This window comes from Palaemon carinicauda, chromosome 1 (assembly GCF_036898095.1).
Source record: "Palaemon carinicauda isolate YSFRI2023 chromosome 1, ASM3689809v2, whole genome shotgun sequence".
Classification (NCBI taxonomy): domain Eukaryota; kingdom Metazoa; phylum Arthropoda; class Malacostraca; order Decapoda; family Palaemonidae; genus Palaemon; species Palaemon carinicauda.
Window position 1 is genome coordinate 250,842,299 of NC_090725.1, and position 24,191 is coordinate 250,866,489.

General features: G+C 45.2%; 1 protein-coding gene across 1 annotated transcript in view; it reads right to left on the bottom strand.

The window, feature by feature from the left end:
• Window positions 1-24,191, bottom strand: part of LOC137655120 (transmembrane protein 209) — a 112,214-nt gene that overhangs the window by 3,797 nt on the left and 84,226 nt on the right. Inside the window, exons 7-11 of the mRNA XM_068389004.1 lie at window positions 13,613-13,744; window positions 13,237-13,355; window positions 10,991-11,170; window positions 5,909-6,067; window positions 5,440-5,592 (exon numbers count right to left, since the gene is read on the bottom strand). Of these exons, the coding sequence (XP_068245105.1) occupies window positions 5,440-5,592; window positions 5,909-6,067; window positions 10,991-11,170; window positions 13,237-13,355; window positions 13,613-13,744 (743 nt within the window). The remainder of the gene's footprint in view (window positions 1-5,439; window positions 5,593-5,908; window positions 6,068-10,990; window positions 11,171-13,236; window positions 13,356-13,612; window positions 13,745-24,191) is intronic.

Genomic DNA, 24,191 nt, shown 5'->3' on the forward strand with positions numbered 1-24,191 from the left:
ACGGTGTTTCCCTTTAGAAGATCTGCGAAGTGTAGGCAAGCCTTCTGGACTGCCTTCAACTCCAGGACATTGATTTGGAGTTCCTTCTCTCCGTCCAACCAGGTCCCTCGCGCTGTTTCGTCGAGGAGATGGGCTCCCCATCCTTAGTTGGAGGCGTTTGTGAACAGTAGTAACTCGGGGGGTTCGCTCGCGAAGGGCATCCCCTTGAGTGAGTTCGACCGGCAATGCCACCATTCCAGGGAGGGCCTCGTGTTTGGTAGAACTGGGATCAGGACTTGTTGCGAGTCCAGTTGGCACCAGAGGTTCTTCAGGTTCCATTGCACGGCTCTGAGCCTTACCCTCCCTTGGGGAACTAGTTTCTCCAATGAGACCAGGTGACCTATCAGTCTCTGCCAGTCTTTTGCTCTCCTGGGACGCCCCGATAGGAACGGCCGAATGATTTTCATGAGGTTGATTATTCTGTCTCCCGAAGGGAAGGCTTTTCCAGAATGGTATCTGTCATACCCAAGTAGGTCATTCTGGTGGATGGGGATAGGTTTAATTTTTCCGGGTTGATCACGATGCCCAGATCCTTGCAAAACTGGAGGAGTTTCATCCCTTGTTCCTCCAAGAGGTCCTTCGAGGAGGAAAGAAGCAACCAGTTGTCCAGGTATCGGACGAGGCGAATGCCTCGTTCGTGAGCCCACACTGAGACAGTCGTGAAGACTCTCGTGAACACCTGGGGCGCTGTTGACAATCCGAAGCAAAGGGTCTTGAATTGCAGGATCTGGGAACCCCATTTCACCCGGAGAAACTTTCGAATCGAGGGGTGGACCGGAATTTGAAAGTAGACGTCCTTGAGGTCTATGGTCATCATGTAATCTTTCTCCCTCAAGGACAGTAGGACTGACTTCGGAGTGTCCATTTTGAAGTCCATCTTCTTGATGAACTTGTTGAGAGCCGACAGATCTATAACCGGCCTCCAACCCCCCGTCGCTTTTTCTACCAGGAACAGGCGACTGTAGAAACCCGGGCCTGGGAGAAGAATTTCTTCCATGGCGCCCTTCTCTAACATGGAGGACACCTCCTCTTGAAGGGCGGTCTTCTTCAACGGGTCTTTGGGAGCCAGCCATTCCGCCCGGCTGGCCGGGATTAGAGGGGGTGGTTCTGCTAAGAACGGTAGTCTGTAGCCCTCCTTCAGTACGGACACTGTCCAAGGCTCCGCTCCGTGAGCCTTCCATGCATGCCAATGTAGTGAGGCATCCCCCAACCCGAGGCTTGGGCGGGGATAGGGGGCCTCCCACTCTCTCCTTCTGGAGGAGCGGCCTGAACGGCCTCTCCTAGAGGCAGAATAACCTGTTCTGAAGGAGCTTGAGGATGCTGGAGCCCCCCTACGGGGGATGAGGACCAGGAGGAAGAGGGAGCCTCTCTCCTCGTCGTGCTGGGAGAAGCCTGGGCTGTCGCGGCACTATCTGAGACGGACCTCTTGTAGGGAGGTCTCCTAGAAGGCGTAGGCCTGGGGGTGTTCGAATCTTTCCTCTTCGAGACCTTCTCCATAATGGTCTCTAGTTCTTTTAGGGGAAACAAGGAGTCACCCCACAAGGGCAGGCTCCTCATGGCCGCGCTTCCCTGTCTGGGACCTTCCGGGACACCTTAGCCAGGACGGTGTCTCTTTTGCGGAGTACCCAATTCGCCGAAAAGGCGAGCGACTGGTACGTTAAGAATTTTAAGGTTTTACCCCCGGAGGTAATGAGTTCCCTCAGGAGGTTCTGCTGGTCAGGGTCCGCGGGGTCGAACGAGGCTTGCACTCCTACTAAGGTGGAAGCCCACCAGTCCAGCCAAGAGGAGACGTTCACCAGATCCCTCGACATTTCTTCCATCATGGAGGCCTCCGATGGAGAAAAACAAACTGGGGCCGAAGAGGCTCTATCTTCTGAGACGCCCTGACCCAGGATGTCAAGGGAAGGTTCCACTTTACAGGGGCCTGGACGACGCCCTTCTGGCACATATACTTTGCCCTTTGTCTTGAGGCCTTGGAGCAATTTTGAGGAACTCTGGGTTTTGGGGGCCTCGGCATTACTAGCCACCACTTTGTCCACATACTCTTGCCCTAGGACCAGATCTCGGGCTAGAGGAAGCGCTAGAGAGGTCTTAGGTTGGGTAGGGGTCTGCATTATCCGTAAAAGGCTGGACCTCCAGTAGTCTTCGTCAGTAGCTGCAGGTTCCTCAATCTTATGGTGCCTCCTGATAAGGCCAATCACCCTCCTATAGGCCGAGTCCTCAGTTGGGGAGCCCTCCCTCCCGTCAGCCGAGGTCTCGGCTTGAGACCGGGGAGCTGGGGCGCCGGGCACACCGACCGGACGTCTAGTTCTTGGAGCCAGGGGCGCCGTCCTACCGAGGTACTGGACTTCATCGGCGGGGGCGCCCACACCAGGGGCAGCGGTTAATGCAGGCATCGCCGACTCAGCGAGGACTCTCGTCCGCTCAAGGGCTCTGGGTGACGAGGACGCGGTTCCCGTGGGCTGACCCGACAGCTGGAACCGTTCCTTCCGACCCGAAGGCCGCACCAGCTGGGCTGGTTCGGCCAGGCTGCCCAAAAAGAAGCGCGTTTCCCCCCGCTGGGCGGGATGAACCGGAGGCTTCGAGGACTTATGCCTACCTGTAGAGTCCTTCTCGCGAACTTGCTTGCAAGGGTCAAAGCCGTGTTTGGAGGAAGGTATCCTTGGCGAGAACTCCCTGGACCGGCGGTCCGGGGAACAACGCACTCTTGTCTCACGGGGTACGAAGACCCAATCACCATCAGGAGACCTACTCCTCCTGTACTTACGCCCTGGAGAGCGGGAGCGCTTCCTGCTGTATCTGGAGCGCGACCTAGAATGGGAACGCCTGCTCCTAGACCGCTCTCTCCGACGGCGATGTTTTCTCCTGGCTTCTTCCCCAGACGAGTAATAATCCTCCGAAGATCCCGACGACACTGCACTTACCGTATGGCGGGCGGTAGCGGGGACCGCGGGGGACTTCGTAACTTGTTGAGTGCCCGAGGTCGACGGTTGAAGGAAATCTTCGGGGACTTCCGTGAGAGGTGTTGGGAACGATGAATGACGCTCCACGCTAGGAAGCCAGGGATCCAGGCCCTCTTCCATTCGTAACGGGGACCTACCTGGTGTCTTCGGAAGCTTCCAACCGAAGGCATCATTACCCGTAGAACGTAACTTACTTTGGTTGTCGCCGCCTACCGAAGACCCTGAAGCACAGACCCACGAAGGAGGCGAAGACACAGAAAGAACGTTACTACCCCACAAGGGGTCATCGGAGGACACGTGCCCCCCCGAGCACAAGGGCCGACTCTCCGGACGCACTACTGGACTCCTCACTAGCCCTAGAAGGACCCGCAACTGCCACTGCACCTTCACTAGATTCTTGGGGAAGATCGCTTTGTTCTTTCTCCACGGCAGACTTACCTCGGCCCCTACTCTGTGTAGGGGACGGCGAAACAGAGGCCCCGTCGGACCGCTCACTGGGTGATGGTAGCGGCGAAGTCACGCTAGCTTTCCTGGGGGAACGTTTCGACGATTTCCTCTTTTTAGTTCCGTAACGTACCCACTGGATATCACTCCAACCTACACACTCGGGGCACGTATCTGAGGACGAACAAACCCTTCCCCTACAGAAGGAGCAAAGGGAGTGAGGGTCCACTTCAGGCTTGGAGAGGAACGCTCCACATGATTTACCGGCTCTAGGCCCAGGACAACGGCGGATTTGCTCCATAATGCACACACGCAAGACACAAGCACGAAGGGAATCAAGGAATACACTGGGTAAGCACAAGGGTGGAAGGTGAACACACAGGAACACCCGGGAACAGTACACAGGAAACACAAGTTACCACGCGGGGAACACGTGGGACACACAGAACGCACACAAAGGATCGATAGAGAACTCGCGACCAGAGAACTTACTGGTGGTGTTGACCCGGGCGGACATCGACCTGGCGATAAGCCTACCCTCGGGGCACATTCTTTAATGCCGGGGGTAGGCCTCCATAGAAAACGGGATGGAGGGTACCCTACACAAAACTCTGGTCGGTAGAGAGGAGGTTACAGGTAACTCCTAAGAAAGTAGTTCGAGGTAAGTATTCGTGTTGGAACAAATAATATTTATTTCTATACTCATGTTCAAATTGCTTTTTCTCCAGAAGCTCTGTTTATCGACATTAACCTGTAAAATTTATATATAATAATTTAAGCACTTTTTGCCTTTCAATAGACACATGCCTCTAGTAAAGTAATGAGACACTAGAAGTTAATGGTAAGAAGCTAAGCGCCATGGTCTTTCTTATATCAGTGTTGAAGTCAAACTATCCCATCCTCTTGATACAGTATTACAAGTCAGTTGGAAGGAGGGTGGGCATGTATATGAACATCAGGTGAGTACTGTATAGAGATAAGAAATAGAAATACTAAAATTCTTTTTATTTCCATAAACCTTCCCTGATGTTTACTTTGATGACTCCCATACTGATGAAGGAAGGAGATAGGTAAATTATAGAATGAAAAAAGCATATTAAATAATTAAAATTCTACTCAACTAGTTTAGATTACTAATAACAAACCCTTCTTGAAATATCAGGACTCCACATGATCTTCTACAGATATTCAAAAAATTTTGAAAATAAACAAATATACTTAATGAAATGAACTCCAAAGTTGAAAATCACCACCACCTAAGAACCTAGAGCCATATTTTGTAATTTTTGGTAGGATAAACGAATGACTTTAACTTACATATGGTTTATATTTGTAAAGGAGATATCTGGTATATCATATACTATTGTACCTGGCATGTTTAAATGTTCAGCGTATGTCATTGTAGTGAAGGGGTTAATCTTTTGTACAGTTGTTATGTTATTTCTTTATGCATGTTGCAGAAGATTTTTCATAATTCAGATCATCCAAGACTACCATCCTGTACAAATACTAGGTGTCCAGTTAATTCCAATAGCAATGCCTTCTCCATCATGAAGCACAATACTACACAATATCATAGAAGTTTTATTCCAGCTGTGACCTGGCAGATTATGGAATGATCTTCCTAATCTGCCGTTGGAATCAGTAGAACTAAAGAAGTTCAAACATTTTTTAAATTCTATTTTGTTAAACATGTTGACATTAGTCTCATTCCATAGTTTATTTACAACTGATCTATTTCAACTTGTTACCATCCTCAAAATATTTTCTGTTCATTATTTACACAGTATACAGTTTACTTGCTGGTTCCTTAGTTCTTTTCCTCCCTGAATTGTTTTCCCTATTGGAGCTCTTATGCTTGTAGCATTCTGCTTTTTCAACCAAAGTTGTACCTTGCCTAATAATAATAATGTGGAAAGTTGATACTGTACTATGCAGTTTAACATGACCAGCAAAATATCTAATTTAAACTATGAACTATAATATTACGTACCTGACTCAGATACAGTAAAGGTATATTTGTTGGTTTATTGGGCTTCTCTGGGGCTTTGACAATATGAGTCGAGGAGAACATTCGACCCTCGGGTTGCTGTATATCTGGAGGCAACTGGCGATCCATATACATGGCAAACAAATGCAACAATATCTGTAAAAATAAAATGAATAAATTGAATTCATGAAAACCTAAATTACCTGGTTTCTTCAAATCAATTTATTCTATCTGAGTCTTCTTTTAACCAATTATTTTAGTCATATCACATGTGACACGTTACATTTACAAAGAATTTTTCCCAAGCCCTGCAACTCCTAAAACTGTTAAACTTAAAATTATTTTATCTTCCTAATTTGTAAAAACATTACAACAAATTGCTCTATTCTTTCCAATTCCACAACCTTAAAATATTTCTTTTAAATGTCCATATATTTTAATATTACCATCTCCATTAAGGAAAAAAACTTACTGCAGTGTCCGTGGGATATTCATCTTTCCATGGTTTGCCATTGAAAGTGGAACTGCCTCCATTCCATCGATAAGCAGAGATGGCACCACCAACACTCAATTCTCGTAAACGATGCACTAAGTAATCTTGATGTACCGTGACATCAAGGAATGGAACAATCTGTCAATCAAATAAAAAGTGATATATTTTCACTTGAAGCTGGTTTCAAAATAATCACCAAATTATAAAGTTACAAAATAACTCTTTGAAGTTCTGATTATGTCAAATGCGGTACAGTACAAGTATACATATTATGAATGGAACCATAGCCAATGTCATACATACATACATATACCAAGGCACTTCCCCCAATTTTGGGGGGTAGCCGACATCAAACAAATGAAACAAAAAAGGGGACGTCTCCTCTCTATGTTCCTCCCAGCCTGACAAGGGACTCAACCGAGTTCGGCTGGTACTGCTAGGGTGGCCCACCCTCCCACATTATCCACCACAGATGAAGCTTCATAATGCTGAATCCTCTACTGCTGCTACCTCCGTGGTCATCCAAGGCATCGGAGGAAGCAGCAGGGCCTACTGGAACTGCGTCACAATCACTCGCCATTCATTCCTATTTCTAGCACGCTCTCTTGCCTCTCTCATATCTATCCTCCTATCACCCAGAGCTTCCTTCACTCCATCCATCCACCCAAACCTTCGCCTTCCTCTTGTACTTCTCCCATCAACTCTTGCATTCATCACCTTCTTCAGCAGACAGCCATTTTCCATTCTCTAAACATGGCCGAACCACCTCAACATATTCATATCCACTCTAGCTGCTAACTCATTTCTTACACCCGTTCTTAACCTCACTACTTCGTTCCTAACCCTATCTACTCAAGATACACCAGCCATACTCCTTAGACACTTCATCTCAAACACATTCAATTTCTGTCTCTCCGTCACTTTCATTCCCCACAACTCCGATCCATACATCACAGTTGGTACAATCACTTTCTCATACAGAACTCTCTTTACATTCATGCCCAACCCTCTATTTTTTACTATACCCTTAACTGCCCCCAACACTTTGCATCCTTCATTCACTCTCTGACGTACATCTGCTTCCACTCCACCATTTGCTGCAACAACAGACCCCAAGGACTTGAACTGATCCACCTCCTCAAGTAACTCTCCATTCAACATGACATTCAACCTCGCACCACCTTCCCTTCTCGTACATCTCATAACCTTACTCTTACCCACATTAACTCTCAACTTCCTTCTCTTACACACCCTTCCAAATTCTGTCACTAAACGGCCAAGCTTCTCTTCTGCGTCTGCAACCAGTACAGTATCATCCGCAAACAACAACTGATTTACCTCCCATTCATGGTATTCTCGTCTACCAGTTTCAATCCTCGTCCAAGCACTCGAGCATTCACCTCTCTCACCACTCCATCAACATACAAGGTAAACAACCACGGTGACATCACACATCTCTGTCTCAGTCCCACTCTCACCGGAAACCAATCGCTCAATTCATTTCCTATCCTAACACATACTTTACTACCTTTGTAGAAACTTTTCACTGCTTGCAACAACCTTCCACCAACTCCATAGAACCTCATCACATTCCACATTGCTTCCCTATCAACTCTATCATACTCTTTCTCCAGATCCATAAAGGTAACATACACATCCTTACCTTTTGCTAAATATTTCCCGCATATCTGCCTAACTGTAAAAATCTGATTCATACAACCACTACCTCTTCTAAAACCAACCAGTACTTCTAAGATTGCATTCTCTGTTATATCCTTAATCCTAATAATCAGTGCTCTACAGATTCCACAGCCTTGAAATTTTTACATATTCAAGTTCCTTCTGTTGCTAAACCTTTGTAAAACTCCAATCCTAGTCACTCGATAAGACAACTAGATTGTGATGCAGAAGAAGCGACTTCTTGATCCTATTGCTGTATCCCTCCACTTGCGAAAGTAAGCGCTTCTCATCACTCGCATATATTCAATTCCTTTAAACTTTGAATTTTAGCAGATGAAGTAAGTCCCCTGTATAAGAATGAGATGTATTCCAAGAGCAGGTTCTTAAGTTGGAAACTTCCAAAGTCCAATATAATAAGCAAAGGCATCCAGCTTAGCTAATAATAATGATAAAAAAATAATAATAATAATAATAACAATAATAATAATAATAATAATCTAATCTCCATTGTTTTCACTCCTCCAACTACTTCTACATGACAAAATATTAAAAATTCTTTTCACTAGTTTTGGGTGATTTTAACAACAAACAAGTAAGGATTCTTATTTCATTACCACTAGTTTTTTTTTGGTAAGTTGACATCACTAGTGCTTCTGAGAATATTCTACTCTATGCACATATATTTCAAAAGAAATAATGCTATTAGATCATGGCTTATTAAAAAATTCTGAGAAAATAAATATTGTAGACCATGGATTACAGGACTGTAAAACATGGTCAAAATTATTTTGTAAGGATATATATATATATATATATATATATATATATATATATATATATATATATATATATATATATATATTCAAATAAGCCATATATATTTTTGATACATTAATGTCTGGATTCTCTTAACGACCTCGGGATCAGAGCTCGGGTCGTTAAGAGAATCCAGACATTAATGTATCAAAAATATATATGGCTTATTTGAATATGAAAAACATCTAAATGTGCAAAATTTATCACACACATATATATATATATATATATATATATATATATATATATATATATATATATATATATATAACAAGCTACAAAATCCTAGGGTATTTGTGATAAAAAAAACAGCAATTCAGGAATGCTTGGGTAAATTTCTATATTTTTAGCACCTTTTTAAATTAAGATGAGATGTAATTAAAATTCAGTAAACTTAATGGTATGACAATGAAACAATATCCAACAGATATTTTTGATTTGAGAACAAAGCCCTCGGAAGAATATTGGGAGTTAAATGGCAGGGCAGGATTAAAAATGAAAATATAAAAGAGATTACTCAAGTGCCATATGTGTATGAGATCATGGTGAGGGGTAGATGGGGATGGCTTGGGAATGCTCTGCACTATCCAAGAGAGAGAGTTCACCAAAGATACAACTAGGCTTCACAAGGCACTAGAAGAGTTGGAAGACCCAAGCTAACATGGCTGAGGACTATAAAGCGTGAAGTCAGAGTTGATGAATGGAGAAGTATTGATTTAAAAGCTCAAGATACAGACGAATAGCGAAATCTAACCGAGGCCCTTTGCGTCAATAGGCATAGGAGATAATGATGAAAATTAATTTACCAAACTTGCAACATAATGATGATATATCAGTACTGTACTTCAAATACATTATACCCAGTCAATCTCACAGGCCAATAATATTATTTAACCCCCCACATTACAAGACACTGGATCTTCACTTAATAGTTTTATACACTATTTGTCACCATTGAACATGCTGTAAATGTTCACTTGGTCTATGAAAAATCTATATTTCCCAGTTTATTTGTTTTACTGCCGATTACAAAATCTTTTTTTGGGCTTTTATTCTATTCTATTTTACTCTAAATAAAAGAAATGCACAGCTCTTTCGTGTAGTTTTCCTTTGAAAAATCTTTCTAGTCATTGTGAACTGGTTATAGAAAAAAATGTCAGAAATTTGTTTTGTTATATCATTCCACCATAAAATAAAACAATACAATTTCATGAGTAAAGCAGTTTTATATTCATTGTAAAGTGATTGCATAATAACTCCACGATAGATAGCCCTTGAATGATATAAAACAACTCATGGGTAACAGACTTAAAACATAACTGTAAAAAAATATTCTTGCTTTGATACAAGAAGTCTACTATCATTTATAATTATAAGGCATACAATGAACATAAACTTATCTACTGATGACAAAAGAAACAGCTATTTCTGCCACACACACACACATACAGACAAGGGCCCCATAATCAACAAAGTCAAAGGCAGCACTAAAATCAAGGCCAATCATACAAACTTCCTGACCACAATCAAGGGATTTCTGTACAGCATTGGAGATTGTAAGAAGGGCATCCCATGTTCCAAGGCCTTTACTAAATCCAAATTGCAAACTAGGGAAGAGATGATTACCTTCAGCAAACCTATCGACTTTTTGCCAAAAGACGTTCAACTTTAAATAAAATGGGAGTTATGAAAATTGGGTGGTAATCAGTTGAACTTGAGCTACTACAAACACATTTACATAACAAGTGCTAAAAACTCCTCTTGCTAACTTGCACAAAATAACAAACAACTTTGGGGCTAAGAAATCTGTACTCTTTCTAAAAACCAAAGCAAAAATAGCATTTGGGTCTACACCTCCATAGAAATACTATTACCTTCAGCAAACCTATTTAGATATTTTGCCAAAAGACATTTAAAAACTTTAGATAATATGGGAGTTATGGAAACAGGTTTGTAATCAGCAGGGCTAGAACTACCACAAACACTTACCTAATGAAGTAACATTATCTATTCTACAAGTGTAAAAAGAACATCTTGCTAACCTGCAAAAAATAATAGACAACTTATGATCTAAAAAATCAGTTGTCTTCATAAAGAAACAGGGTAACAGTATCATTTGGGTCTATAACTCCATAATAATCAGGGTTCAGAGGGTGTGTTTTAATTTTGGGAGACTTAAAAGCTAAGCTAGTTAGTTTGGATTTAGGAAAACAGGAATGATTTAGATAAAGAGTTGCTCATTACTCTGTTTACTGTCAAACACATCAGCCAAAAGGGTTGTCTTCTCCTTTGGATAAGAAGTAAGGAGTAACAGAGCCCTCCGGTTTGAGTAAAGGAGGGTCTGTTAAGTCTACAAGTGTGTATATTTAAGGGTAGCCTACCATTTATGTTCTTGGGTTGTACCAGAAAGGTTTTCTTTTATCGTTAGATTATACTCATTTTCAATTGAAGTCTAAACTCTAACAGGTCTTAGAAGAGTATAATTATTCCACAATTAAACCACAATGATAAAAATTTCAATGAATGCTGTCTGTATACTGTAAAGGAAAGAAACACGATACTTACATCTCCTAACTGCTTTACACCACTAATATTCTGCGCTGTCTTTTTTAGCTTATCCACACCAACTGAACCAATCTGGATTTCAGGTGCTGCTGCTCCTAATGCCTTGTTTGTGGAATCTATATCTTTCACTAGAGGAACCAAGAGATTTGCAGACATCCAAACACGCAAATTTTCTGTAAACTGAATAAAATAATTTATTAAAAAATATAAATAATAAAATACACTTGGTCTCTTGACTTACAGAACACCGTAAGCTAAATACACTACTGTATTATTCAAGTTTCACATCAAAACTGACTTGGATGACAAAGGGTAATTTACGTCATTATTACAATAATATGCATAACTCCAATTTCAAGTTTAGCAAAATGATTGTAAAATAGTGTAATACCTAACTCATAGAATTTGACATAAGATATAATTTGATTTACTTTTGGAACCCAGGATCAAATTTTTAACAGTTAAAGATCACCTGAAGGTCAAAATTTATATTTTCTTTACTATTGTTAAAGGGTAAAGGTTAAATATAAGCCTTTTTCTTTATATAAAATTTACTTCTTGAGTTAACTGGCTAGTTCCAATATAAATATATAAGAGAGAGAGAGAGAGAGAGAGAGAGAGAGAGAGAGAGAGAGAGAGAGAGAGAGAGAGAGAGAGAGAGAGAGAGAGAGAGAGAGAGAGAGTGTGTGTGTGTGTGTGTGTATGTGTGTGTTCATAGGATAACTAAAAATATTACAGGTATACCTCACCTTACATCGGTAATAAACAATATATATGAAAACTATATTCTATAACAAATTGGTGCTGATGTACTGTAATTTCCATTGGGAATTTATATTTTAAGAGTTAAGAAATTACGTTGACTATATTCTTTGATATTCGTATGTGCACATTTTCTCTGTAGTCTTGAGGCTGGCTGATCAAAAAAAAGAGTAATTGTTGATTGTTAAGATGCACTTGAAATTAAAATAAAAGTATACCAGAATGTATTTTCCTATGATTTTATATACTTATTCTTATTTAAGTACAAATATTATGATTTTATGTGCTGTTAACATTCCAAATGGTAGATGTTTGAACTACCAAAGAAAACATCACTGTTTAGCTCTTCAAGACCGCTAATACAAACAGTCATAGATGTTTTTACAGTTTGTCCCTAGGATTTATGTTAATTATATGAACGTTTACTATAAGTTTACATATTTTATTATGATTTTATATACAGGTACTTTAATTCCTACATACACATACATATACCAAGGCACTTCCCCCAATTTTTTGGGGTAGCTAACATCAAACAAATGAAACAAAAAAGGGGACGTCTCCTCTCTATGTTCCTCCCAGCCTAACAAGGGACTCAACCGAGTTCGGCTGGTACTGCTAGGGTGGCACAGCCAACCCTCCCCCATTATCCACCACAGATGAAGCTTCATGATGCTGAATACCCTACTGCTGCTACCTCAGTGGTCATCCAAGGCACCGGAGGAAGCAGCAAAGACTACCGGAACTGCGTCGCAATCGCTCGCCATTCATTCCTATTTCTAGTACGCTCTCCTGCCTCTCTCACATCTATCCTCCCACCACCCAGAGCTTCCTTCACTTCATCCATCCACCCAAACCTTGGCCTTCCTCTTGTACTTCTCCCATCAACTCTTGCATTCATCACCTTCTTTAGCAGACAGCCAGTTTCCATTCTCTCAACATGGCCAAACCACCTCAACACATTCATATCCACTCTAGCTGCTAACTCATTTCTTACACCCGTTCTCAACCTCACTACTTCGTTCCTAACTCTATCTATTCGAGATACACCAGGCATACTTCTTAGACACTTCATCTCAAACACATTCAATTTCTGTCTCTCCGTCACTTTCATTCCCCACAACTCCGATCCATACATCACAGTTGGTACCATCACTTTCTCATACAGAACTCTCTTTACATTCATGCCCAACCCTCTATTTTTTACTATTCCCTTAACTGCCCCCAACACTTTGCATCCTTCATTCACTCTCTGACATACATCTGCTTCCACTCACCATTTGCTGCAACAACAGACTTTAATTCCTATCTATTGTAAAGTAACATGTTTTATGTGATTTTCACACTATTGGCAGACAGATGACAAGCCAAACAAAATGACTCAAAACTTTATTTTAATTTTCCTGAATTATTTTTGACAACCGATGTAAATTTGAAACCGACTTATCTCAAAGCAACGTAAACCGAGGTATAACAACATTTACCTGAAATAGTTCCTCAGGGGTCACATTCCTCTTCCGCCAGATCTTACCAACACTAGAGCTAGAAAGGTTTGATGCTTTGATATCATCATTTTTGCTGTCAGCAGAATTTGTTTCCTGGTCTGTAAAATTTTAATTTTGAAATTATATACTGATCTGTTTACATTAATAGCCTACTAACCTGACCCAAACATAAGTCAGAAAATGTAATTACTGTATAGGGTAGTCTTCTTTACTTTTCTAATATAAACATACATAAGCACAAATAACTCGTGAAATCTATACTAATGAAGGCAATAAGATGAAACCTTCTGAAAATTTCTACTGAAATTTTGTGAATACTTAAGCGTAATTTGTGAATAAATTATGTTCAAAATACCTGTATCTTTTGTAGCTGCTTGGTACACATTCTTTCGCAGAACATTCCCATAATCTGACAGCTGAGAGTGTGGAGACGCACCGTAAGCCCACAAAGAGCTATTCATGCTATTGTTGCTTTCTGCCTGAGACACTGAAAAAGGATCAACAGTTAATAATCATTTCATAAACAATCTTTTAAAAACCGTTCAGCCCTATTTTTTTTACAACTTTTACTTTGCTTTCATACAGTAGCATCTTGACTTAAAATGGTTTCAACTCAACTGATATCAATAGCTATTGGACTGCTCATAGGCCCATTAAATCAAATATTATGACATGGCTACTACGTACGCTGAGGTACTATGAAACATGCAGTCGACACAGGTATTGATGCATTTTTGAAAATACAGTACCTCCCAAAACATGTTTGGAAAGTAATGACATTTTATCATGCTCTGTAAATCAGTCAAAATATGTAAAGTATGTGTCGTAGATACTTGAGGATGACTGCACAGCATCAGGAAAGGATATAAAAAGAAGGAATTCTGCAGCAGACACGTAAATTCTTACGAAAACAATGTTGAAAAAAAATAGAAATTATATAATTTCATCATTTGCATACAAGGCAAACCAGACTTGTATGTACGAATGGGGGAAAGGTAGGAACCTTTCAACACGGCTGCTTCGGACGAGGGGAAACGGCAGTATCAACTCAAGTTTGGTGTTCTCAGGAGGGAACAAAGAAGATTTTTTATGCTTTCACCACAAGACATCTTCGAAAGCAAAAGGTCATCCTTCTGCTAGACCTTCTGACACAAAGGATACATGTGAAATCACAAAAGGATCTATACAGATCAAAGTATCAGGTAATTCACTTTTTAAAGTCGTGATCCTAAAGCGAGAAAAGGAGAGATCTTCCTCTTGACTCAACCAGGAGAGAAGTAAAGCTTGCCTAGCAGCATATTGTAGCGCTACCCAGCAGTGAAGTAGCTTGCTTAAAACCCCCCCTCTCATACACACCTGTGATTTAGCTCACTTTGCTTAGAGGTAGGACTTCACAGGGGATAGGGCACTGGCGGGCAAGTTTGATTAAATAGCAAAGGTTTGTATAGCTAGGAAAAATACAAATTATCTACGAATTTGTCATTTGTTCCGTAACTGAAATACAAACCACGCGATTTAATATAGGTGACTCAACCCCTAGGAAGGGTGGTAAGTCCCAGCCATTACTGGCTTTGGCTTTTGCCCTAGAACTCAGTATTTGAGTGTGTCAGTACTCAATAATAAGGAGTCCCTGCACCTCGCTAGCATCTTGCTGTGCAAGTGCTGCGGCCTACAAAAGCTGTGTGTGAAGGTATGCAGTGTAACACGTCCTAGGAAGTTGACCTGGAGTTCTTTAGATGGAACTGAAGGCTAGGACTCTCCCAATACCACCTCGTCAGGGTATGGGTACGTGACAGAATTAACTTAATACTAAGAACACAAGGAAGCATGGTTTACCTGCAGTGGTTTGAGGTCAGCTATGCAGAAAACCCAGGATGCTGCTTTCCCCAAGAGAGGGGAGGATGAAGAAAAGAATAAGGCCCAGACAAACCTTTTCATTCATGCACACTAAGACCGGGTAACAATGCCCTCAACCTTCTGCTACTTGTCCATTAAGGAGCCTGAGGTTTAGACCAGCTGTTGTGCAGCCACCACAGGGCCGATAGAGAACGTATTGAGTCTCCTGTGTGTCACGTCTTGCAGGTAGTGGGCTGTGAAGGTCGTCTGACGCTTCCACACCCCTGCTTGCAGGACCTGCGTCACTGAATAGTTCTTCTTGAAGGCCGGGGAGGTAGCTAAGCCCCTGACATCACGTGCTCTAGGGCGACGTGACGGAGGAGGGTCAGGATTCAAGGATAGGTGGATCACCTTACGAATCCAGGCCGAGATGGTATTCTTGGTGACCCTCCTCTTCGTTTTCCCAGTGCTCACAAACAAAGCTTGCACTTAGGGACGAACTGCAGCTGTTCTCTTAACATATAGTCTCAAACTCCTTACTGGGCACAGTAGGAGATGGTCTGGGTCATCTGTTACAGAACGAAGACTCGAAACCCGGAAAGAGTCGAACCGAGGGTCCGGCCCTCCTGGATTCTGAGTTTTGGCAACAAACTCAGGGACGAACCTGAACGTTACCTCCCCCCATCCCCTTGAATGGGCGATATCATATGAGAGACCATGAAGTTCGTGGACTCACTTGGCCGAGGCCAAAGCTAGTAGGAACACTGTCTTCCAAGTAAGGTGGCGATCTGAAGACTGGCGTAATGGTTCGAAGGGAGGTCTCTTCAGAGACCTGAGAACTCGAACCACGTTCCATGGAGGAGGTCTCACTTCCGACTGAGGGCAGGTAAGTTCATAATTCCGTATGAGTAGGGAAAGTTCCAGCGAGGAAGAAATGTCCACTACTTTAGCCTGAAGGCTACCCTTAAGGCTGAGCGATATCCTTTCACCGCCGAGACTGAAAGGCGCATTTCTTCCCGCAAATACACGAAGAACTTCGCTATTGCTGGAATAGTGGCATCGAGTGGAGAGATACCCCTTCCACGACACCAACCACAGAAAACTCGCCACTTCGCCTGGTAGACCCCTGCGGATGACCTTCGCAGGTGTCCAGACATCCTGTTCGCAACTTGCTGCGAAAAATCCTCTCTCAGTGAGGAGATGCTGGATAGTCTCCAGGCGTGAAGTCGAAGCGAAGCTACGGCTTTGTGAAAGATGTTGGCGTGTGGTTGTTTGAGTAGCTCGTGTTGTTTAGGGAGTTCCCTCGGAAGCTCCGTTAGGAGTTGCAGAAGGTCTGGAAACCATTCTGCGTGATGCCATAACAGAGCTATTAGGGTTATCGAGAGATTGACCGATATTCTGGTCTTGTTGAGCACCCTCCTCATCAGACAGAACGTGGGAAAGGCGTAGACATCGATGTTGTCCCATCGTTGTTGGAAGGCATCTTGCCAGAGAGCCTTGGGATCCGGGACTGGGCCGCAGTACAGCAGAAGTTTGAAGTTCAGTGCTGTAGCGAACAGATAAACAGTCGGGGAACCCCACAAAGTCAGGACTTTGTTGGCTACTTGACGATCCAAAGACCACTCGGTACTCACTATCTGCGTCGCTCTGCTCAGACTGTCGGCGAGCACACTCCTCTTGCCTGGAATGAAGCGAGCCGAAAGTGCGATCGAGTGGACTTTGGTCCATCTCAGTATCTCTACTTTGAGATGGGATAGCTGTTCTGAAAAGGTACCTCCCTGTTTGTTGATATAAGCCACTACTGTGGTGTTGTTGCTCATCACCAACACAGAGTGGCCCGCCAGGACTTGGTGGAGCTGTTGAAGGGCCAGGAATACAGCCTTCTAGAGTATCTCTAGCAGGTTTATGTGGAGGTACTTTTCTGATTCTGACCACAGACCTGAGGTCCTGTGGTTCAGAACGTGAGGCCCCCCACCCTTTCTTTGAGGCGTCCGAAAATAACATCAAATCCGGGGGGAGGACGAGAAGATCCACTCCCTTTTGTAGGTTCTCGTCTGCCACCCACCACTGAAGGTCCGTCTGTTCCGCAGAACCCATAGGGATCATAGTGTTCGGGGAATCGTGACCTTGATTCCACCGGGACTTGTCGCCACTGGAGAGATCTCATTCTGAGGCGACCGTTGGGAAATAGACGGGCCAGGGATGAGAGGTGACCGAGGAGATGTAACCACGATTGGGCTGGAAGTTTTTCTTGTCTGAGGAAAGGCCTCGCGACCTTCCTCAGCCTTGCTATCCTGTCGTCTGATGGGAAGGCTTTGTGGAGATTGGTGTCTATGATCATGCCTCGGTATACCAGTCTTTGAGTGGGTAGCAGAGAGGACTTCTCAAGATTTACCATGATCCCTAGATCTTGGCAAAGTCCTAGAAGTTTGTCTCGGTGACGAAGAAGGGCTGCCTCCGAGTCTGCTAGAATCAGTCAGTCGTCCAGGTAACGGAGGAGACGAATGCCGATCCTGTGAGCCCACGAAGATATTAGGGTGAACACTCTGGTGAACACCTGCGGTGCTGTGGAGAGACCGAAACACAGCACCTTGAACTGGTAGATCTTGTTGTCTAGGCAGAATCTTAAGTACTTCCTCGAAGACGGATGGACTGGGATCTGGAAGTACGCGTCCTTCAGGTCCAGTGTGCACATGAAGACTTGCGGTCTCACTGCAAGTCTGACCGTGTCTACTGTCTCCATGCTGAACGGGGTCTGCTTGACAAACCTGTTCAGGGCTGAGAGGTCGATGAATGGTCTCCAGCCTCTAGACGCCTTCTTTACAAGAAAGAGTCGACTGAAGAAGCCTAGGGACCAGTCGATTACCTCTTGGAGAGCGTCCTTCTTCAACATGGTCTCGACTTCTGCCCGAAGGGCTTGCCCCCTTGCTGATCCCATGGCAAGGGAGCTCAACGACACTGGATCCGCGCTCAGGGGAGGTAGAGATGTCATGAACGGGACGCAATATCCCTGACTGATTACGGAAATCGTCCAGGAATCGGCCCCGAGTTGCTGCCATCTTCTTGCGCAACTTTGTAGGCATCCCCCCACTGGTGGACATGCAGGGGGACTGCCAATCCTAGCGTTTGCGGCCACGGCCGCTCCCTCTAGGATTCTTTCCTCCCCTAGAGGACTTTTTGCCTTTCTTGTCCTTGACAGGAAAGGGCTTAGACACCTTTGTCTTTGCTGCAGCTGCCTTCTTCGTACTCTTGACAGGACGTGGTTGCTGGGTCGCTGGAGGTTTGTAGGGCCTCGATGTTAGGGCCCTATGGAGAAGGGAGTCCTGGTTGGATTTCCTCCACCTCTCAGCAGTCTGCTCCACATCCTTAGGCTCAACAAGTTCTTACCGAGGACGGAAGAATGTCTGAGCCTGCTAACGTCGGTACTGGGAACATTTTGGTGGAATCTCTCAGACACTGTGTCCTGACATTTCAAGATAGTGTTAGCCCACAAGCTCGAGACTTGGTGGGCTAGAAACTCAATGGTACGCGTGCTTGAGAGCAAAAAGGTCTCCAAGGCCTTCCTGGTGCTTTCTTTGGACAGGTTCTCAGACCGCACCAGGATGCCCAGAGACCCTAGCCAGATGTCCAGCCACGAAGTTGCCTGCATGGCACACTTTGCTACCTTCTCCTAGCTCAGGATCTCCTTTGCCGAATACGAGACATGCCGGTTGGAGTCTCTCTCTAGAGGCACTCCCCCGGTAAGCTCTTCAAGAGTGGTACAAAGGAAGAGCTAAACAAGTCTCCTCCAAGATCTCAAAGTACCTCCTCTGATGGACGCGAGGAGGCGGGAGGAGCTTGTTACTGGTGCTGGATCGGCTGGAGGAAGCAAGCTCGGAGAGCTGGCCTTCGACCTTTTCTCTGGCACTCTTAACCCCCTGTGACCAGGGCAACGCCGCACTGGCCCTCGAGGGTTTTTGAGTACCGTAGATTCGGTCCAAGACCGTGTCCTTGCCCTCACAAGGGGGAATCTCTGGATCCGGAAACCCATTGAGATTCCTCATGAGGGTCAGAACATGCCAGAACGCGTGTTCTGACTCCAGCAGCTCTCCTCTTGAAGGGCTGGCAGCAAAGTCTCCTGTCCCCAGAGGCTCTTCCTGGGGGGACTTGTGGACATTCTCTGAGGGTTTGGCTGGCTCCTATCTAATCCTTGATGAAGAATTTGGCAAAGTCTTAGAGTCCTTCGACTCCCTCCTGGGAGGGATACAGGATTCCAGCAGTGATGGTGGAAGGCTCTTCTCAACCCCTACCCGAGAAGACTTCTCGGGGCGAGGTGGGGTTTCCCCCATTGGTGCGATGGGGGAACGACCCGCCTCACCTGACTCCCCAGAGGACGGGAAATCCTCGTCCGCAGGGGAGGGAGAGAAAGTCTGGGGGGGGGGAGAGGAAGCCTTCCTCAAGGACTTCCGAGGAGTCAGTTTCGCCCTTGGAGAAGTTACCACAGTAGAAACTCCTCTCTTCCTCTTTAGGGGAGACGAAGCCACCACTGATTTGTGACCAAGTTCAGAGAATACAGGCTTAAAAGCCTGCACGAGAGCTCTGACGATGGTACCAAACCAGGGTTGCTGACTGACAGTCGCGCTGTCAGGCACTCCCTCTGGAGGGAAGGGGATCGTTCGATCCCTAGGAGGAGTTACCAAACGAGGGTTCACCTGAAAAGATGCTGAAACAGAAGGAGAAGAGTCCTTGGACCTATCCGGAAAACTCCCCTCCTCCGACAAGCGCGCTGTTCTGCGCTTGCGGGGTGGGGAACGAGACGACGATGACCTGGCCGCGCGATGTCTTGCGGCCTCACGTGTGGGATCGCCCCTGTGATCGCGCGATGGGCCCTGCCCTGGGTCACGCGCGGGAGAATGTTCGCGCGCGCACAAGGGCGATGGCGAGGGCGCGTGGGCGAGCGATGGTGCGTGGCGGCATGGACAGGCGATGACAGGTGGCGCGTAGAAGGCTGGATAAGCGCTCGCGCGCGTAAGGGCGATTGTTACAGGATCCTGCCGAAGAGCCCGTGAGGGCGATAACGTTGGGCGCTCGCAGGAGAAATATCTCTAGCGCACAGGCACGCGGCGCGCATATCTGGCTAAAGCTGTGGGCGAGCAGGGCGCGCTTGCGCAACCTTGTGGACGCGCGATGGCGCACAGGTGAACGCTGGCGAGCAGGAGAAGTTACTACACCCAGATCCGAAGATCGTGGGCATGCCTGGAGCGCAGGAGATCGTGGGCGCGCATCAGGATGCGGGCACACAGAAGTGCGCTGTCGGTCTGGAGAGCGCTGGAGTCCCAGTTAGCGCCTGTGCTATCTCAGGAGACTCCAGGGCTGTGCGCTGGTGCGCAGGTGAGCGCTGGCGCGCTATATCAGAAGCAACAGCAGGAGCGCGCTTGTGCGCAGTGGCGCGTTGAGGCACTGGAGAGCGCTGGAGGTCCGGTGAGCGCCTGTGCGCTATCTCAGGAACCTCCCTTGAAGTGCGCTGACGCGCAGGTGAACACTGACGCTCTTTAACAGGAACCAATGGCGAGCGCTTACGCGCAGGTGAGCGCTGGCGCGCTATTGCAGGTGTGCGCAGGTGGTCGAGGGCGCGCAGGGGAACCCTGGCACGTAATAACAGGAGCAAGTGCGCGCAGGTGAGCACTGGCGCTTAAGGGACTGAGAGACAAATTTGTGCTCGTGCCCTTTTTGCCCCGAAGAGTCCGTTGCCTGTTTAATAACAGGGTGAGAAGGTGCCCACAGCGCATCGGCAGCCAGGAACGGTGACGGCAGGTCAGCAGGTCTGGAGGGTGGAAGGTCAGCGTGTCCTGTGTAAGGACGACCTTCCACCGAAGGAGATCGCGAACGATCTCCGGAGAGGTCCTAGGAGGTAGCTGGCAGGGTCGGCGAACGACGGCGAGGTTCTTCTGCGGAGGACTGTGAGGATGACGAGCCGAAGAGGCGCCTCCTAACACCCTTGTGAGGTGAAAGGAAGACCTCTACAGCGAAGGGGAAGGCGAGCTTTGCGCCTTATACACCCTATGGGGGCCGTGGGGTCAGCAGGCTGACTATCAGCAGTCCGAAGAGGAGTCTCTGTGAGTGAACTCCCCCGAGGGGGAGAATCACCGGCAGGAGAGACCGTAGGACTTAGTTCCTCCCTCGAAGGATGTTTGGAGGGAGGAACTAAGCCTTCAGCTACCACAGCAACATCAGGAGTAGAGGTTTGAGACAACTCATCGGAAGCCTCTGCCACAACAACGTCGACGATAGACAGAGGATCGATCTCTGCTACCGTCGGCGACTGTTTGACAGCTGCTCCCAAGTTGATCATGTCAAACAGGGCTTCCTTGAAGGGCAAACCCTGAAGCCCCAAGGAAGCCCAAAGCTGTAATAAATCACTATTAGTTACAGGCATAGAAATATCCTCCTCCGGGGGAGGAGGAGGAGCTGCCTCGCTATGGGAGGCAACTCCCTCTCCCGCACCCCGGGATCGGTCAACAGAACTACGGTCTACGCTACAACTCGACGGCTTCTCGGGAGAAACCGGTCGAGTGGGAGCTTCGGAGGAGGTTTGGGCCACGGAAGAAGAGTCCTTGGGATTTTCTCTTTTCAAAGAAACCTCTGAAGGAGAAATATCCCGTTTAGACTTCTTCCGGCGCCGAGAAAACCTCTCCCACTGGGAGGTAGACCACTCCCTACACTCACCACATACATTAACTCTATCACACCACTGGCCCCTACAATAAGGACACAAGGGGTGGGGATCCGTGTCGACCGCCGACATAAATTTGCCCGCATAGCAGAGGCCAACTTCACATACATTCTGTAAAATGAAAAAGCAAAGAAAGATTAATAATGGCTGATCAACAAAAGCGACGGTGAAAGCGGACAAGTCCGACTGTCACCCGAGCCGATAGCAAAGTGAGCTAAATCACAGGTGTGTGTGAGGGGCGGGGTACCAAGCTACCCCTCCCTACCCCCGCTAACTAGCCGTGGGGTAGTAAACCCTCGTTAAAAATCTAATGGCTCATCATTTCAGCTACGCCGAAAGTAATTACCCATATTAAATAGCGTGGTTTGTATTTCAGTTATGGAACAAATAAATTTTATCTTATAGTATTACAATGCTACTGTCACCAAAACCATTTGTTTCGAACATCTAAGAAAGCGGTAGATGATGAATGCCGATACGTGACCAGTGAGTGAATTATTATTTAAACTGTTAAAACTTACGAATTGTGTTTCATCTTTATTCTTTCTTAAACAGAAATACAGCTTATTTTATACACTAAAAACAAATGTTTTAATAATAATCGTTTCTTTTAGGAAATATGAAATATTCTTCCGTAGCATGCCTTAATCAGCCAATTTGCAGAATTCCATGGATACTAGGAGACATATATTCTAAGGATGTTATCTTTTTACTTGTAAATATTCACTTGAAGCTTGAGGTTTGTCAGTGTCCCTCCTCATTTGAAATCTCCTCCACATTTTCTTAATGCTAAACCTTTTACAGCCCTAATTCCACTACTTTTTCACAAGTAATGCTTTCAGTACTCTTACCACTTAACTGCATCTCATAAAGCCATATAAAGAAAAAACTTTCAGTATTAAGAACATGTTGCCATTGATCTGTCAATGGCAGTACCAGTTCTGCAGCGTCCAATACTTTGATATCTTTTGTAAATGTATTAATTGTGGGTGTTGAAGTATGAATGTATAGTTTCTGCAGGTGGCCCTTGCACAATCATTGCCTCCTTAACAACTTTCTTATTCATCTTGGGGGCCATTGTCACAGTATTGTACTGTTAACTTTACAACTGAGCACAAAATGTCTTTATGATGAACAATAGCTATCACAAGTCGACAAAGAACAACTACAAATATGTATGCAAGAGATAATTTTTCTACGGAAGCTGCTCAAAAAGGGGAAAGGTAGCATATGAGCAAGGGAGGGGGGTTACAAACTAGGGGAAAGGTAGCATATGAGCAAGGGAGGGGGGTTACAAACTAAGACAAAACAAAACTGGGTATAAAGACTGGACACTACATCGGTAGCATATGGGTACTATACTGTGTGACTGATTTCTGGCAACGCCTGCTAGTCTCGTTAGTTCTTGTCCACAAAAATGCACATGGGAAGAGAAATTTTTTTTCTCAGATCAATACAATGCTCGAAAATAGAGATGAATTTGTATGCTTGTGTACCGCTTAGAACCCAGCCAGTGAGGGAACAAGCAATTCCCTGCTGGTCTCATGCCAATAAAATGAGGAAAAGTTACTGCCTGGTCTAGCCAACTGTGCATGACAACAATGGAAAAACCTAAATAATAAATCTCGAGTCAATAAAGGAATGCAATAAGGCTAGGGCATACCCATAAGCAATGCGCTGCAGTACCCCGACAGAAGTGATAGGGCTAGGGGCATACCCGTAAGTGATGCACTGCGATACACTTTGACAGAAGTGAGAAATATGCAAAGGGTTCTGCAGAATTCACAACAGTGGGTAAAGAAGTAAGTGAGGAGAAAGAGTTGGATAAAGAAAAGAGATAAGAATTGGAAATTGGAATGTTAGTACCCTCACTGGAAACTGAAGTTAGTGGATGTCATACAGTGAAGGAAAATTATAATTCTATGTATACTGTACATCCATATACCAAGGCACTTCCCCCAATTTTGGGCAGTAACCGACATCAACAAAGAAACAAAAACAAAAAGGGGACCTCTACTCTCTACGTTCCTCCCAGCCTAACAAGGGACTCAACCGAGTTCAGCTGGTACTGCTAGGGTGTCACAGCCCACCCTCCCGTTATCCACCACAGATGAAGCTTCATAATGCTGAATCCCCTAATGCTGCTACCTCCGCGGTCATCTAAGGCATTGGAGGCAGCAGCAGGGCCTACCGGAACTGCGTCACAATCGCTCGCCATTCATTCCTATTTCTAGCACGCTCTCTTGCCTCGCTCACATCTATCCTCCTATCACCCAGAGCTTCCTTCACTCCATCCATCCACCCAAACCTTGGCCTTCCTCTCGTACTTCTCCCATCAACTCTTGCATTCATCACCTTCTTTAGCAGACAGCCATTTTCCATTCTC